The sequence below is a fragment of the Artemia franciscana genome, chromosome 9, assembly GCF_032884065.1.
Source record: "Artemia franciscana chromosome 9, ASM3288406v1, whole genome shotgun sequence".
Classification (NCBI taxonomy): domain Eukaryota; kingdom Metazoa; phylum Arthropoda; class Branchiopoda; order Anostraca; family Artemiidae; genus Artemia; species Artemia franciscana.
The window spans coordinates 32,104,119-32,120,281 of record NC_088871.1 but is presented as its reverse complement, the minus strand read 5'-3'; the positions used below and the strand labels follow the sequence as shown (position 1 = coordinate 32,120,281).

Genomic DNA, 16,163 nt, shown 5'->3' with positions numbered 1-16,163 from the left:
ACACCTGCTAAGTCATAGAATATCAAAACTACACCATCACATTTACCGTATCAGAGAACCCTATTGTAGAGGTTTCAAGCTCATATCTGCAAAAATGTGGAATTTCGCATTTTTCACCGGAAGAAAGATCACGGATGCGTGTTTTTTTTTTTTTAGGGGTGATCGCATCGATCCAATGGTCCTAGAATCCCGTGAGAGGGCTCATTCTAACGGAAACTAAAAGTTCTAGTGCCCTTTTAAGTTACCAAAAAATTAGAGAGCAACAAGGCCCCCTCCCACGCTCATTTTTTCCCAAAGTCACCAGATCACAATTTTGAGATAGTCATTTTGTTGAGCATAGTAGAAAATCAAATAAATACGTCTCTGAGGAAGACTTGATCACCCACAGTCCCCTGGGGAAGGGCTGCAAGTTATGAACTTTGCCCATTGTTTACATATAGTATTGGTAATTGACGAAGTATAATGACGTTTTCAGGGGGTATTTTTTCTTGTGGTGGGGGGGGGGTCGGAGGTTACGTGGGAGGATCTGTCCGTGGAGAAATGTATCATGGGGGAAGAGAATTTCCATGAAGGGGGTGCTGGATTTTCCACCATTGTTTAAAACAACAGGATAAATTAAATATAAAAACAAGTTTTTTCAACTGAAGTAAGGAGCATCATTAAAACTTAAAACGAACAGAAATGATTACATATATTATGGGATTAGTCCCCTCCTCGATACCTCGCTCTTTACGCTAAAGTGTTTTTGGTAATTTCAAAAGAGCTATTTATTCTAATTAAACGGCGTTTGTGGTTCAGGGGTCATTCTTAAAGAATTGGAGCAAAATTCGAACTTTATTGTAAAGACCGAGGAAATGACGAGGGGGCGTACCCCCTCATATACGTAATAAAACATACGAATATAGAAGTTCGTTACATAAGTTTATTTATAAGTTACGCATATTTATTACCAGTAAAAACATTCGTAAATAAAATTAAAAGTTAGTGGCCTTTTTAAGTAAACAAATAAATTAGAGGGCCACAAGGCTTCCTCCCCCTCCCCTTTTTTCTCAAAATTGTCCGATCAAAACTTTGAGAAAGCCATTTAGCCAAAAAAAGTGAAATTTGTAAATTTCGTTTTAATCATTCATGTACGGTGAGCCAAAATCAAATCTTTATTAATTCAAAAACGTTCAGAAATTAAATAAAAAAACAAGTTTTTTCAAATGAAAATAAGGAGCAATATTAGAACTTAAAACAAACAAAAATCATTATGTATATGAGGGGGTTCATCCCCTTCTCAATGCCTCACTGTTTACGGTAAAGTATTTTTAGTTATTTCAAAAGAGCAATTTGTTCTAATTAAACGGCCTTTGTGGTTCAGGGCCATTCTTAAAGATTTGGAACAACATTCGACCTTTAGTGTAAAGAGCGAGGTATTGACGAAGGGACAACCGCCTCCCCCCATATACGTAATAAAAATATACAAATATAGAAGTTCAATCTGTAAGTTATGTATATCAATTACTAATAAAAATGTTCGTAAATAAAGTGAAAAGTTCTAGTGGCCTTTTTAAGTAATCAAAAAATTGGAGGGAAATAGGCCCCCTCCTACGCCTCTTTTTTTCTCAAATCATCCGATCAAAACTTTGAGGAAGCCATTCAGCAAAAAAAAAAGAAGCAAAGTTAATATGCAAATTTCGTCTTAATTATTCATGTAGGCCTACGGTGATCTAAAATCAATACCTGCATTAATTCAAAAACGCTCAGAAATTAAATAAAAAAGCAAGTTTTTTTAATTGAAAGTAAGGAGCGACATTAAAACTTAAAACGAACAGAAATTATTCCGTATATGAAAGGGACTGTCCCCTCTTCAACGCCCCGCTCTTTACGGTAGAGTTTGATTCTCTCACAACTCTTACCTTTTAAAACAATAAAAAACTAAAGTAAATGATTGGATATTACGCATGTTTGGAGAAAAATTCGCAAAACAAGAAGTAGGAGAATTATTTGGAAAATTCGGGAAAGCCGCAAATTTGAAATTCCAGGGAAGGGATAGACCCTTGTCACCTGTGTATAGACCTAGTAGAGGGTCTGATATAACAAAAAGCCCACTTTATGGCCGTAATATGCTTATTTTTTCCAGTTCAAGCCCCTTAAGGCCAATCACAATGGAGAAATCAGGCCTATTGACAATCCCTAAATCGCGTATGCGCTGGAGCAGGGGGGCCCCCTATACATTATTCCTTTCAATCCAATATTTCAACTGTTTTTCGAATCTTAATTTTCGCCATTTTAAAGTTTAGAGTTTTTAATGCTAATTCAAGTGAGACTTAAATATTTATACACGAAAAATGAATACATAGAGACCAAATTCGAGATATGGAAACAATTAAGGCCTATTTCAAAGACAATAAATCTTGGCTAGCAAATGCAATTAAGAAAAGTAACTTACCAGTTTGGCAAGTTGTCCCTTTGCCGCAGCATCGAGTATCTTTTTCAGCCAATCAGGCGTACAGCCTCTTTCTCTAGAATGTTTCGTTACATTTTTCACTGTTCTGTCAACCATTCTCGATCTATCTTTCCACATATAAGAAACACTACCTTTTGTACTTTTTGCTTTCAATTCACAGTCACTAAGAACATCACCAATTTCATCATCGTCGTCATCTTGTTCCCAGTCTGTTTCCCCTCTTCGTGGGTTAACGAAAAAACCCATTTTCCCACCCAGTCTTCTTCTCCTTCTTCTTTCTAAGGAGCCTATATAAGGGACTTCGGGAGGTGGTAGAGACGGAGGAGCCCGGGTTCTCAAAATATCGTCAACACTTCTTCCTCTTTTATTCAACTTGTATTTATCACCGTTCCAACTTAATTCCAAGTCACTACGCATAGCCTTTTGCGATTTATTTCGGTCGCGAAGCACTTCTTCCAACAATCTTTCCGACACACTCATAATGTGATCTGAGAATTCTCCCTGCTTTTCCGAGTTTCTTCGCGACTGTGGGTGGTGAAACCTCGAAACGTCTTTTCGAAGGAGGGGCTTGCCATGAGTCCCCGTTGCCAGCTCACTAAGCGTCTCCATGATTGACACGGTACGAAGAGATCCTTTAGGGGGTCCTGTCGGCTGGCGGACATGAATACCGCTGGAATGTTGAATATCATCTTCCATCGTCCTTAGTTGTAATCATATGATTAAAGGCATAACTGAGAAGCAAGTTATGCGTCCAGCCTAAAAAGACCTTTGATATTCATTAATTTGCAAAAGATGAGTCTTAACTTAGCCGAGGGAAAACAAAACCATTTAAAGATAAGGATAAATATCGCTCCAGTTTGGTCAAAACGATTCAGAAAGTTTATTATTTTTTTCGCATTCTTCAGTGAAAAACGCACAAAAATATTAAGAGATACACAGTTAAAAAAAAAAAAAAACAATACTGGGGCGCAGAAATTCCACATTCAGAATTACTTATAGAAGGAACCAGAAGTTTTGATTTCAGCTAAATTACTAAGAGCTGAAAGTGTGTTGTGTCCTGCCAACATCGGACTTTCTTTTTTTTAGGGCAAAATAAAACTTACAAAATAAAAAATAAAAATTAAACTCTTAAATTAAGTTGGCAAACATGGTCAACAACTCTAATTTGTGTAACATATCACACTCGCTATTTTGAACCATTATTCTCATCAAAATTTCGCCGAAACTATTTTCAGAAACTGGACAACTATCCTCAAATTCAGACAACAATCCTCATGGAATCTCGGGCCTAAACTGTATTATAACTCGGGGCCCTGAAACTGTACAAATTTAAATCATTGTATGATTCTGATTTCAACAGGGGGAACACGAGTGTGCTAAAACGAATCTCTGAAACCTCTTTATTCAAATAGGTTATTGTGTAATTTACCTTCCTTGCCCTCGGGGCTGCAAGCGTCAGGTTGCCCCTGGCAGCGTATTTAAAAGTTTTTCTGTCATTTTAATTAAAATAGCCATTTAAAATTTTGACCCGAAGTCATGCAGAGCCACAAGGGCACCTGGGCACAAAACAGGTGCAGAAAGACAGTTGTGTGCCCTCCAACCGATTTTGCTTTTGATCAAGGCATAAAAAACCTAAAAAATGTGATTTTTAGTGGATGTTAAATGCCATTAGTCAAGTATGTATATAACGTCTCTTAATTTCAATTTTTATATTACAATATTCGCCTCGGATTGTAACCATCAAGCTAATTAATAACTTTGCCTAAAATCAAACATCTCTTGTTAAGTATGCAATTAAAAGGTTTGGATTTTGGATTTCATTACTGCTTTGCCGAGTTAAAGAGGATTATTTAGTGCATTGGTGAAACCGGTGCCAGGGGCTTTCTACGACAAGGGAAGGGATATTTGTAAATAATAAGTTGATACTTCCAGATGTCTTAAATAGTACGTCGCCTCAGTTTATTTGTAGAGTACCAAGGTATCTGGAAATTTTGTTAAATAAAAAAAACTAATGAATAAATAAAAAATTCAGTATAAGGTAAATGTAATGTTTTATTTATGGATTTTTCCGAGTATTAAGCGTTCTTTTCAACGACCTTTTTTTCAAGTATTAAGTACTAGTATTAGGTTAAGGCCGTGTTTTATTTATGCGTTTTATGATGATCGCTGATCAAAGTTTATGTTATTTCTGTCTTTCGTTTATGTAATTGTACTGTGTTCATGGCTGTATATTTGGCTTTAAAATACACTTATCTATCTATCTATCTATCTATCTATTAACCTCAGACTTTTAAACTTTTAATTAGCAAGATACTCTTAAATAGAAGAGAATCTCAGATAGAAAGAATATGGAAGCTCAAGTACAGTTAAATATCAACTGTGGATAAAGATTGGTAATAAAAAGAACTTGAACTTATTTGAACTTGAATTCATTAATCATTAGTGAAACACGTAGTTAATGTCTTTTTGTTTGGAACCCCTTGCATGTTCGTATATTAAGCCTCATATTTATTAATAGCATGTTAAAGAATTATTAAACTTTGATGTTTTGATTTGGAAAATCAAATACCGATCTTTATTCTATTGAGTCACTAACATTTTGCTACTTCGATGTGCCCCATATTTGTAATCCAAAACCTTAAAAACCTTAGAAAGCATAGAAAATTTTGTAGAAATCCAATACTATTTGTATATATTTACAATGATTTTGTTTATGACAGTCATTTTACGATTAAAATGGTTTTTATGGATTAGCAGTAAAGAAGACTTGTGCCTAAAAATCTCTCAATGATAGTTAGTCCAAATCGGAACATTATGTGTATGTGCGCAGAGTTGGGGCAGCGGGTTTGAGCAGCTCAGGCTACAACAATGGCTCACCCACACGCCGCACTCAAAAAAAGTCCAGACATGTATAAACTAGCCTAAAATAGCTCATTCATGTTTTAGGGTTATGATTTGATATGTTTTCAGTAAAGGGCCCGATTTATGACAGCATGATAGAAAGACTTTAGGATATACAGCCTGCTCTTCACCTTAGCCAATCCTGGGTAAGATTAAAGGTATTAGTATGCTTTCTCTGTGAGGTGTTTATTGGGTGTTGACCAAGGGATCTCCTATCCTTTCGGGGACTACAGGCCCGCTGTGCTACCACGTTACTACGTGAAACTAAAGAAAATATATCCTTGGAATGCGCAGCATTATGCGACAAAATATTACAGATGGAAAGGGCAAAATCTCGTTTCTTTTATGGTCTTTGATGTACAGGCTAATTTACTGTCAAGGCATTATATTCAAACCCATTATAGTTTACCTGATTAAACTACGTACTCAGCTGAACACTTAGGTTTGACCAAAAACGCTTGGCCATGTAGCCGGACTACCTGCAATAAGCCTCAAAATATGCAATCACTACGAAGAAAAAACAGCTGAACCGGTTTTATGAAATACCATGCCAAGATAACATTTTGTTCTTATAAAGCAAAATGGCCTTCAACCAATGAGATGCGAACTCCAAGGCACAGAAGTTCCATTCAATTATTTTGGACTAACCTGCCACGTGAAATTTACCAACTACAAATACTAATATACAAGATTGTGAATAGATCGAATAGCCCCTTACAAACTGAAACTGCATTAGATCCATAGAACCAGAAGGTACTTATCGGTTATATAGTAAACACTCGGGAAGAGAATTTCGATTAATGCTAATGAAATCAAACAAAATATGATGAAAATATAACAGTTTAGAAACAAATTCGGGCTATATATTTGAACATTAGGGGGGGGGGTAAAGCATAGCATATATTATACTAACCAAACCAAAATACAATACCAACTAAATACTTAAATAAGAAATAACCACAATTTATTTTCGAATCAAGCTAAAGCTAAATGTGTGGTATAAACAAGTTGCTTGATCAGTTTCTTGTGTCATGTTCGCATCATCCGCGATCGAAATTCTATAGCGTTTACTATATAACCGAAAAGTACCCTTTTAAATTAGATAGCTATCCTTATTATTTAAACGCAAGACAGATAGGTGGCTTATACCTTTATTAAACTTTTTAAAGTTGAAAAATTTACACTAGGTAAAATGTAAATTAGATATTTTTTAATAAATTTTTCAAACATCAGAACAATGGGCAGTGTTCTTAATTCTTACCCGTCCTATATTTTATTATATAAGAGGATTTTAAGAATTTGCAAAGATGCGTTAATTTTAATGCTATTTCCTAGAATGAATTCAGCTAATACTAACAACTATACCTCCAATTCCAAGGCCAGCAAAAGTGTTGCAGTAGTTGGGTTCAATGGTATACACTTGCAGAGAAGCATATATGACAATAGCTTGCAAAAAACAAACTTGTGCGTTCAATCTTATGTTTGCCGTGAAACTGGACAACTCCAGGCTACTGAACACCAGGGAAACTTTTATTTTGCGAGAACTATGCAATTTTTAGGTCCAGACTTGTCTATCAGCATTAGAATTTTTTCTTTAGCTTTTGCAGAGAAAGTTTCCTCTACGATTTTGTGTAAAATGGATGTAGGACGAAAACTATTGAACTTGTGTCTAAGTATATAATTCCTTTTGACAAATAGAAGAGTATCTTCATGCACAGGCTGTTTTGCTCGATTAAATATTAAATTGACAATTTGTGAAAGAATTAGAATTTATTTTTCTAAAAAAGGATTAACGGCATTATTTTCACAAAAATGGACTTCAAATAGATAATTCCATGCATATTTAACATTACAAGATCCCAACGAAGTTGAGTTTCAGAGCATAGACGATTTTTGTATGTGTGTATGTACTATTTAGCAGACTAGATAGAAACAATTTCTGGAAAACGGCTGAGAGCTTTGTAAACTTCAGCATAAATTACCCTCTCCACGCCACAACCATATATTGGGAAAAGATTTGAATTTTAATCGCTTACGATTCCGATGTTCGTCACGAGAAAAAAAACGAACAGTAAAACTAGCAAAGCAGCACTGCTGTTCCGCAATATAATTGCCTAAAAACGAACAGTAAAACTAGCAAAGCAGCCATGCTGTTCCGTAATATAATTGTCTAAAAACGAACAGTAAAACTAGCAAAGCAGCACTGATGTTCCGCAATATAATTGCCTAAAAACGAACAGTAAAACTAGCAAAACAGCACTGCTGTTCCGCAATATAATTGTCGAAAAACGAACAGTAAAACTAGCAAAGCAGCACTGCTGTTCCGCAATATAATTGCCTAAAAACGAACAGTAAAACTAGCAAAGCAGCACTGCTGTGCCGCAATATAATTGTCTAAAAACGAACAGTAAAACTAGCAAAGCAGCACTGATGTTCCGCAATATAATTGCCTAAAAACGAACAGTAAAACTAGCAAAACAGCACTGCTGTTCCGCAATATAATTGTCTAAAAACGAACAGTAAAACTAGCAAAGCAGCACTGCTGTTCCGCAATATAATTGCCTAAAAACAAACAGTAAAACTAGCAAAGCAGCACTGCTGTGCCGCAATATAATTGTCTAAAAACGAACAGTAAAACTAGCAAAGCAGCACTGCTGTTCCGCAATATAATTGCCTAAAAACGAACAGTAAAACTAGCAAAGCAGCACTGCTGTGCCGCAATATAATTGTCTAAAAACAAACAGTAAAACTAGCAAAGCAGCACTGCTGTGCCGCAATATAATTGTCTAAAAACAAACAGTAAAACTAGCAAAGCAGCACTGCTGTGCCGCAATATAATTGTCTAAAAACGAACAGTAAAACTAGCAAAGCAGCACTGATGTTCCGCAATATAATTGTCTAAAAACGAACAGTAAAACTAGCAAAGCAGCACTGCTGTGCCGCAATATAATTGTCTAAAAACAAACAGTAAAACTAGCAAAGCAGCACTGCTGTGCCGCAATATAATTGTCTAAAAACGAACAGTAAAACTAGCAAAGCAGCACTGCTGTTCCGCAATATAATTGCCTAAAAACGAACAGTAAAACTAGCAAAGCAGCACTGCTGTGCCGCAATATAATTGTCTAAAAACAAACAGTAAAACTAGCAAAGCAGCACTGCTGTGCCGCAATATAATTGTCTAAAAACGAACAGTAAAACTAGCAAAGCAGCACTGATGTTCCGCAATATAATTGCCTAAAAACGAACAGCAAAACTAGCAAAACAGCGCTGCTGTTCCACAATATAATTGTCGAAAAACGAACAGTAAAACTAGCAAAGCAGCAGTGATGTTCCGCAATATAATTGCCTAAAAACGAACAGTAAAACTAGCAAAGCAGCACTGATGTTCCGCAATATAATTGCCTAAAAACGAACAGTAAAACTAGCAAAACAGCACTGCTGTTCCGCAATATAATTGTCTAAAAACGAACAGTAAAACTAGCAAAGCAGCACTGCTGTTCCGCAATATAATTGCCTAAAAACAAACAGTAAAACTAGCAAAGCAGCACTGCTGTTTCGCAATATAATTGTCTAAAAACGAACAGTAAAACTAGCAAAGCAGCACTGCTGTTCCGCAATATAATTGCCTAAAAACGAACAGTAAAACTAGCAAAGCAGCACTGCTGTGCCGCAATATAATTGTCTAAAAACGAACAGTAAAACTAGCAAAGCAGCACTGTTGTTCCGTAATATAATTGTCTAAAAACGAACAGTAAAACTAGCAAAGCAGCACTGCTGTTCCGCAATATAATTGCCTAAAAACGAACAGTAAAACTAGCAAAACAGCACTGCTGTTCCGCAATATAATTGTCGAAAAACGAACAGTAAAACTAGCAAAGCAGCACTGCTGTTCCGCAATATAATTGCCTAAAAACAAACAGTAAAACTAGCAAAGCAGCACTGCTGTTCCGTAATATAATTGTCTAAAAACGAACAGTAAAACTACCAAAGCAGCACTGCTGTTCCGCAATATAATTGCCTAAAAACGAACAGTAAAACTAGCAAAGCAGCACTGCTGTGCCGCAATATAATTGTCTAAAAACGAACAGTAAAACTAGCAAAGCAGCACTGTTGTTCCGTAATATAATTGTCTAAAAACGAACAGTAAAACTAGCAAAGCAGCACTGCTGTTCCGCAATATAATTGTCTAAAAACGAACAGTAAAACTAGCAAAGCAGCACTGCTGTTCCACAATATAATTTCCTTCGGCTGAGCCAGCATAGTTTTTATAAAGGCCCTGTTTTATTAAGAAAGCCTCATTTCACTTCACTCCTTTCATTCCACTTCATAAAGGCTCCGTTTTATCAAGAAAGCCTCGTTCCAATTCATTCCTCATTTCCTATTTTTTATTAGGAAATGATATTAGCCTTAAAGAGGAATAGGCAAAAAAAATTTATAGCCTGGAACGCAGAGGAGATTTTACGGGGGTGAAAGAAGGGGCACTTGCCCCTGCCGCGGAAACTTTAGGTGTACAAATTTTCCAATAAATAATCTAACGGTCTTATGAATATGCATGTTGTAACTTTATCCTCATTTCCTACTCTTGATTGATATCAGAATTACTAAGCGATGCCATAAAGTTCGGCAACTTCCTAAATGGTTTGACCAATACAGATTGTCACAAAGAGTGCATGACCCCAAAGCTGGTTCAAGACCAATTTTTTTTTTATTATTATTATTATTATTACAATAAAAAGCTTAACTCATTCGCTATAGTGGTCATAAGTGCAAAGGCAAAAAATTATGCAGAAAATATTAAATACCATATTTGTTTATAGATGGTGAACAGCCGACGGTTCAATCGGAAAAATTAGAAAAAATGAGGTATTTTAATTTACGAACGGGTGATCGGATCTTAATGAAATTTGATGTTTGGAAGGATATCGTGTCTCAGAGCTCTTATTTTAAATCCCAACCGGCATTAAGACTGATTTTCTTTTAAATCAATCTATTAATTCTTAGAATTTTGCTAGAGCTCATACCATATGAGCTCTTGGCTCTTCCAGCCACGTCACACAAGTGCCGTATGAGCTCTTAGCTCTTGTTTGTATCAATACTTTTATACCATTTTAATTTCAACAGATTTATTAGATCTTTAAACCTCTCCAGATTTTAGCCGTTATGCGCCCCTCCCCCCAAAGAAAATCCTGGTTCCACCCCTGCAACCCTGTCCGTAATATTAAATAATGACAATTGGAGGATAAAAAAAGAATCTGTAGTTTTGTATATAACTCAAGGCTATTAGGGGATTTACCCTCCAGAATTAAGGGAGGGGGCTGGCTGGGACACAATTACGATGCTAGTCATTGTCATATTGTAAGTTACTTATGCATTCGACAAATGTATTGTTTTTCCTTTATTTTATTTGAATTTACTTTCCTTTGAACCTCGGTTTCACAACAGAGTATCATTGATTTGAGTAAAATTTTCACCAATGGAAAAAAATTTCAATACTTGTGTCTTATAGCCACCACACTCGCGAACATGAGACAAGAGCCGGTTTCACGGTCTTTATAACAGACAATTAGCTTCGGCTTAGTGGGAAACTACATTGTAGCTATGTTTTAATTAAACATTTAGTTGGTATTTTGGTTAGGTAAGAATAGGCGGTCTAATTGCCTCTTCTTCAGTCCTTGATAAATCCCAAATTGTCATTTCAACATCCATGGTCAGACACTATCAAGGAGGCACACTCGTGCCTCTATAAAGAGGCGACACACGACAATGTTAAGCGATCTTCGGTTCCAGTGGTCGCAGAGGGATGGGGAGGGATGCATTTCATAGCCCGAGCTCCAACTAAGAAACCTGCAAAATTTCATCCCCCTCCAACTTTTCCTTCATGGGGAAAATCTGGCCGAAAGTTTCGACCCGTCAACCCCAGCCCCCCTTTAACGTTGTCCGATCGGGCTGAAATTCACAAGTTAAGGTCCCCTAGGGCCCAGGAGCTTATCCGCGAAATTTCAGCTCGATCCGATAACTCCTTCAATGTTTTCCAGAAACCACGCATAGCCACTTAAAATTCATGTTCTTTGTTTTTCTAGACGCCTACAGGTCACATCCGACATCGGATCTGGGTGTACGAAGACTCATTCGATGCGGAATTCTCCGAGTAATTTTCCTGGAAAGTTTCGTAGTAAAATCTTAACCCCCCGAAAGTTTCGACCCCCCAACCCCACCCCTCCTTTTAACGTTGTCCGATCGGGCTGAAATTCACAAGTTAAGGTCCCCTACGACCCAGGAGCTTATCCGCGAAATTTCAGCTCGATCCGATAACTCTTTCCCTGTTTTCCAGAAACCACGCATTAGCTATTTAATTAACGCATTTCTCTCCATAAGAGCCCATGTTAATTTGAAATTTTTAAAACTTATTGAGAAGTTATATTTACACACATGCAAGTGTTTAGCTCAGTCGGTAGAGCGTGGGACTTCTAATCCTCTGGTCAAGGGTTCAAGTCCCTTACGGGCGGTTTTTTTTCACAACATCAAAAAAAATTTGATAACACCTAGACAGCTTATCATTTGAGAGATAACAGAATATTAGCTTCTTATGAGCAAAAGAAACATTTCGGTCATTCTATCTATTTTTTTTCTATTTTATACAATGATTTAAAAGGGGGGGGGTTCCTCTCCTAATTCCTGTACGAGGAGTACAGGAATTATTAAATTACATCCACCATGGATTGTAGAAAAACGTACAGAATTAATATGAAAAAAATTAAACCTGTACAAAAGAGTCTTTAAAAGCGGAGGGTTTGCCTCTCCTAATAGTCTTCTTATAGTCCTAAGCACATGGACAGCTTATCAATTGAGAGATAACAGAATATTAGCTTCTTATGAGCAAAAGAAACATTTCGGTCATTCTATCTATTTTTTTCTATTTTATACAATGATTTAAAAGCGGGGTGGGGGTGCAGCCACCCAAGTTCCTCTCCTAATTCCTGTACGAGGAGTACAGGAATTATTAAATTACATCCACCATGGATTGTAGAAAAACGTACAGAAATAATATGAAAAAACTTCGTTTTCTTAAAGAGTTAAAGAGGCTGCGTCCCAAAGTCGAACCTTAAAACGTACAGGAATTAGAAGAGGCAGTTGGGGGGCTGCCGCCCCCCAAACCCCCAGCTTTTAAAGACTCTTTTGTACAGGTTTTTTTTGTGGGGGGACTTCATTGTTACTAATTACTAGTTTCGGCGCAATGGTTCTCCTGTCCTCTTGTGTTTAACATTTTTCGAAGTTATTCCATTATTCATTCATTTCAATTTTTTGTTAATTAAAAGAGGGCCTTTCCGAAGCCAAGAGCGGGGGGTTAGCAAAAAAACAAAAAACCTGTACAAAACAGTCTTTAAAAGCTGGGGGTTTGGGGGGCGGCAGCCCCCCAACTGCCTCTTCTAATTCCTGTACGTTTTAAGGTTCGACTTTGGGACGCAGCCTCTTTAACTCTTTAAGAAAACGAAGTTTTTTTCATATTATTTCCTATCAACACAGATCAAAAATTGAACACATGTCACCCCATGGTCTGAAAAACCAGTATTTTGTTTTATTTCAGTAGCATTAACTAAAGTTCACTTCCCGACAGAACTTGAGTGTGGTGGCTATATAATGCAAGTACCTAAAGTTCCATTCACCCAACTCAATTACATTCCAAGATAGCAAAAAGCCAATAAACCAGAAAATTCTAAATGCAAGAAAACTTTGATTGTAAATTAAGATAAAATCAATAACTACACATAGCTTATTTACTACAGCCAAAAAGACTACTAATCTAATTGGAAGCGGTGAAATGAAGAGTTTTAAACTGGGCATATTTAAACGCTCAAAGGTAAATTAATAAGAGATACTAATTAGAGAGCTGTGCAGAAAAAGGGAGATAATATAAAACAAAAACATACACTAAACAAGAACAGAAAGCCTCTCAGAAAAAAAAACTGTTCTACCACAATAACAAAACGCAAAGCAGTGTACAAAAGTGTCCCAAAAACGGTTCTGATTTCTTCTGACCCCATTGAATCATATATCAAGTGTACTGACCTTAAGTAAATCTTGATTCATCAGCATTTACAAATCACTATCAAAAATATGTGTTCCATATTACTAAACTCAACTCTACATACATGACGCTCGGGGTATGGTCCACCTCGCGGCAAACCCGATAATCGCGCGCAAAACCACAGCTTGGGTATAAGTCGCCTCATCAAATTCCAACGGATGATAACTCCCATAAAAGATCGCATACCCTGACGAGCACGAGCGTAAATTCGGGTAGTAAATTGTAATGGGAAATTTTATACCTGCCATGACTTTTTGAAATTTAATTCATAAATTTTGATTAAGTCGGGGTTTTTTGTGGTGCCAAAAAAAGGGTACAAAAAACATGTACATTTACCCATCAAATACTCTTCTGAAGATGTTGAAATGATTCAATGTATCATAGTATGTGTGATATAATAAGTCTGACAGGTCCGAGAGTGTAGGAAGGGAGAAAAAATGGTGAAGCATGTTACCGATGAACTCAAGCATATAAAGGTTAACCAAATTATGCAAAAGGCGTGAACAGTCAGTCGAAGAAGAAACGATCTAGTGGATGAAAAAGGATTGTAAAAATTGGAATTGATTTAACAGGGTTGTGGACATAGCGGATAAGATAAAAAGGCATTTAATTGAAGCAGAGCCATTCCTAGGGTTGGTGGTGCCTGGGGAAAAATTAATTAAAGCGACCTTCTCTTGACTCAAATACAAGCAAAAAAGATACTTGTTATTTATAGCGACCACAATAATATTTGGACAGCGTGAAGTAAGAAAATAATTCTTACTTCATGATATGCAGAATAATTGTAGTTAACAAATTTTGCATGCAGACCCGCTATACTTTACATACCCCCCCCCCTTATGTGCAAATATATAGCCCAAATTACATCAAGTCCAATGCATTCTGTCACCCGTCACTTGTTGTTCTGGTTCTTGTTTCGTCACAGTGATTCAATTTACAGGCAAACGGGTTGAAGCATCTTAGCCGCATTGGGAGAATAGATGGGAAATAAATAATTTGGACTATATTTTTGCACATTAGGGGAGTTGGGGTGAATTAAAGCGGGTCTGCATGCAAAATATGTTAGCTACTATTATTCTGCATATTATAAAATAAGAATTCTTTCTAATTTCACTTCTTAGGTGTGGTTGTTATAACTAACAAGTACCACGAAAAAAGACGAATCAAAATGAAAAATTAGATTAAAATGGGCTGCGGATGCCCCCCAGTCTCGCTGCCTCCCCCCAGTTGCAGCGCCCGGTTGCCCCCCCCCCAGGAACAGCTCTAACCTGAAGGCTGGGTTTGCAATAAAATAAAGCAGACAAGTATTTGAACGAACATTTAAACAAGAGCCAAGAAAAATGAAAGTAAGAGCATAAAAGAAAAACTCCTTAAGTAGTTCGAAACAATTCTGATTTCGAGCTGTGTTTTTATTCCTTATAACATAAAAAAAAATCACCATCATAACCAAAATTGCTGAAAGAAACAAATGATTGGGGATTAACAGATCAATGTCTATACTGATATGAATTCCTGAAAGTCTTAATAATTGTGAAATTAATAAAGTTACAAAAGAGAAAACGTTCAAAATGTCTTTTGTTGCCTGTAAAGTGCAAATTATTATATCCCAGAGACATTGCGTAAATGCAATTTTGACAACCTTCATGCACTTAAATTCTTTTCATTTAGTTCAATAGTAGTATTAGTAGCAGTAAGAGTACCCTCGACTGTTCCTGATGTATTAATGAACGCCCTTTTGACAACATGTATGCATATAATGCGCTTTGATATTGTTCAATGTACACCCCAGCGCTCCCTGAAAGTTTTATTTTAATGTCCTTTGCAATTCCAGATGTGTAGTAGATACGCCGTTTTAACATTCATATTTAATTAGACATCCTCCGCAACATGCCCTGTAAGTTTCAACTTAGTACCTTTATCTATTCCTAAGATATCCCAAATACGCCCTTACGGCAAACTTGAATGGACGTGGTGTCTTTTGATTTAATCGAACATTTCCAATACTATGCTCTGAAGGTTCCAATATAGAACCCTAGCTGCTGCTGGGATATTGCAAATGCAAACTTTTGACAATCTGGATACACATAAAACCTTCTGGTTTAGTTTTACAAACCCTCAACTTTCCCTGAAAAAAAAAACAACTTAATAATCTATTCTGTTTCTAAAACATTGTATATATGCTGTTTTGACAACCTGGATACACTTAAGCCTCTGATATAGTTCAATAGTAGTAGCCCTGGCAGTTTCAATTTAATACCCTCAGCCGTTCTTGAGATATTACTGATTCACTCTATTGCTAACCAACATATACATTAATTTAGTTTCGTACCAAGATGAACATAGTACATAGTGCCTTGGGGCCAACTTCCATACCCCTCTTAGCATGCCCTGAATGTTTCAACTTAATACCGTAAGCCGTCCCTGGAATCCCGCTTGTACGCTCTTTTGACAATCTGCATGTAGATAATGTATTTTAATTTAGTGTAACGTTCCGCTAAACCCTTCCTGAAAGTGTCACCTTAATAGCCTTAACCGCAATAGCAGTAGGAGCAGAAGTAGCAGTATTAGTTAATACCCTTAACCTTAGTTGTAGTATTAGTTGTGGCAGGAGTAGTAGTAATATGCACATAATGCCTTTTATTCAGTTCAATATACACCAAAACATTCCCTGAAAAATTCATCTTACTACCCTTAGCCTCAGTAACAGTAATAATCAATAGTAGT

The 16,163-nt window shown here is 36.6% G+C and overlaps 1 protein-coding gene across 2 annotated transcripts in view; it reads right to left on the bottom strand.

The window, feature by feature from the left end:
* The window catches only part of LOC136031279 (uncharacterized), a 94,576-nt gene extending 79,114 nt beyond the window's left edge, over positions 1-15,462 (bottom strand). The window contains exons 1-2 of one of the 2 annotated variants that reach the window (XM_065710721.1): positions 15,353-15,462; positions 2,435-3,208 (exon numbers count right to left, since the gene is read on the bottom strand). In XM_065710721.1, coding sequence (XP_065566793.1) covers positions 2,435-3,148 — 714 coding nt within the window. In that variant the 5' untranslated portion in view covers positions 3,149-3,208; positions 15,353-15,462. Of the gene's footprint in view, positions 1-2,434; positions 3,209-13,420; positions 13,603-15,352 lie in introns of those variants that run through there. The other variant, XM_065710720.1, reaches the window with a different exon arrangement.
* Positions 15,463-16,163: the final 701 nt, after the last annotated feature.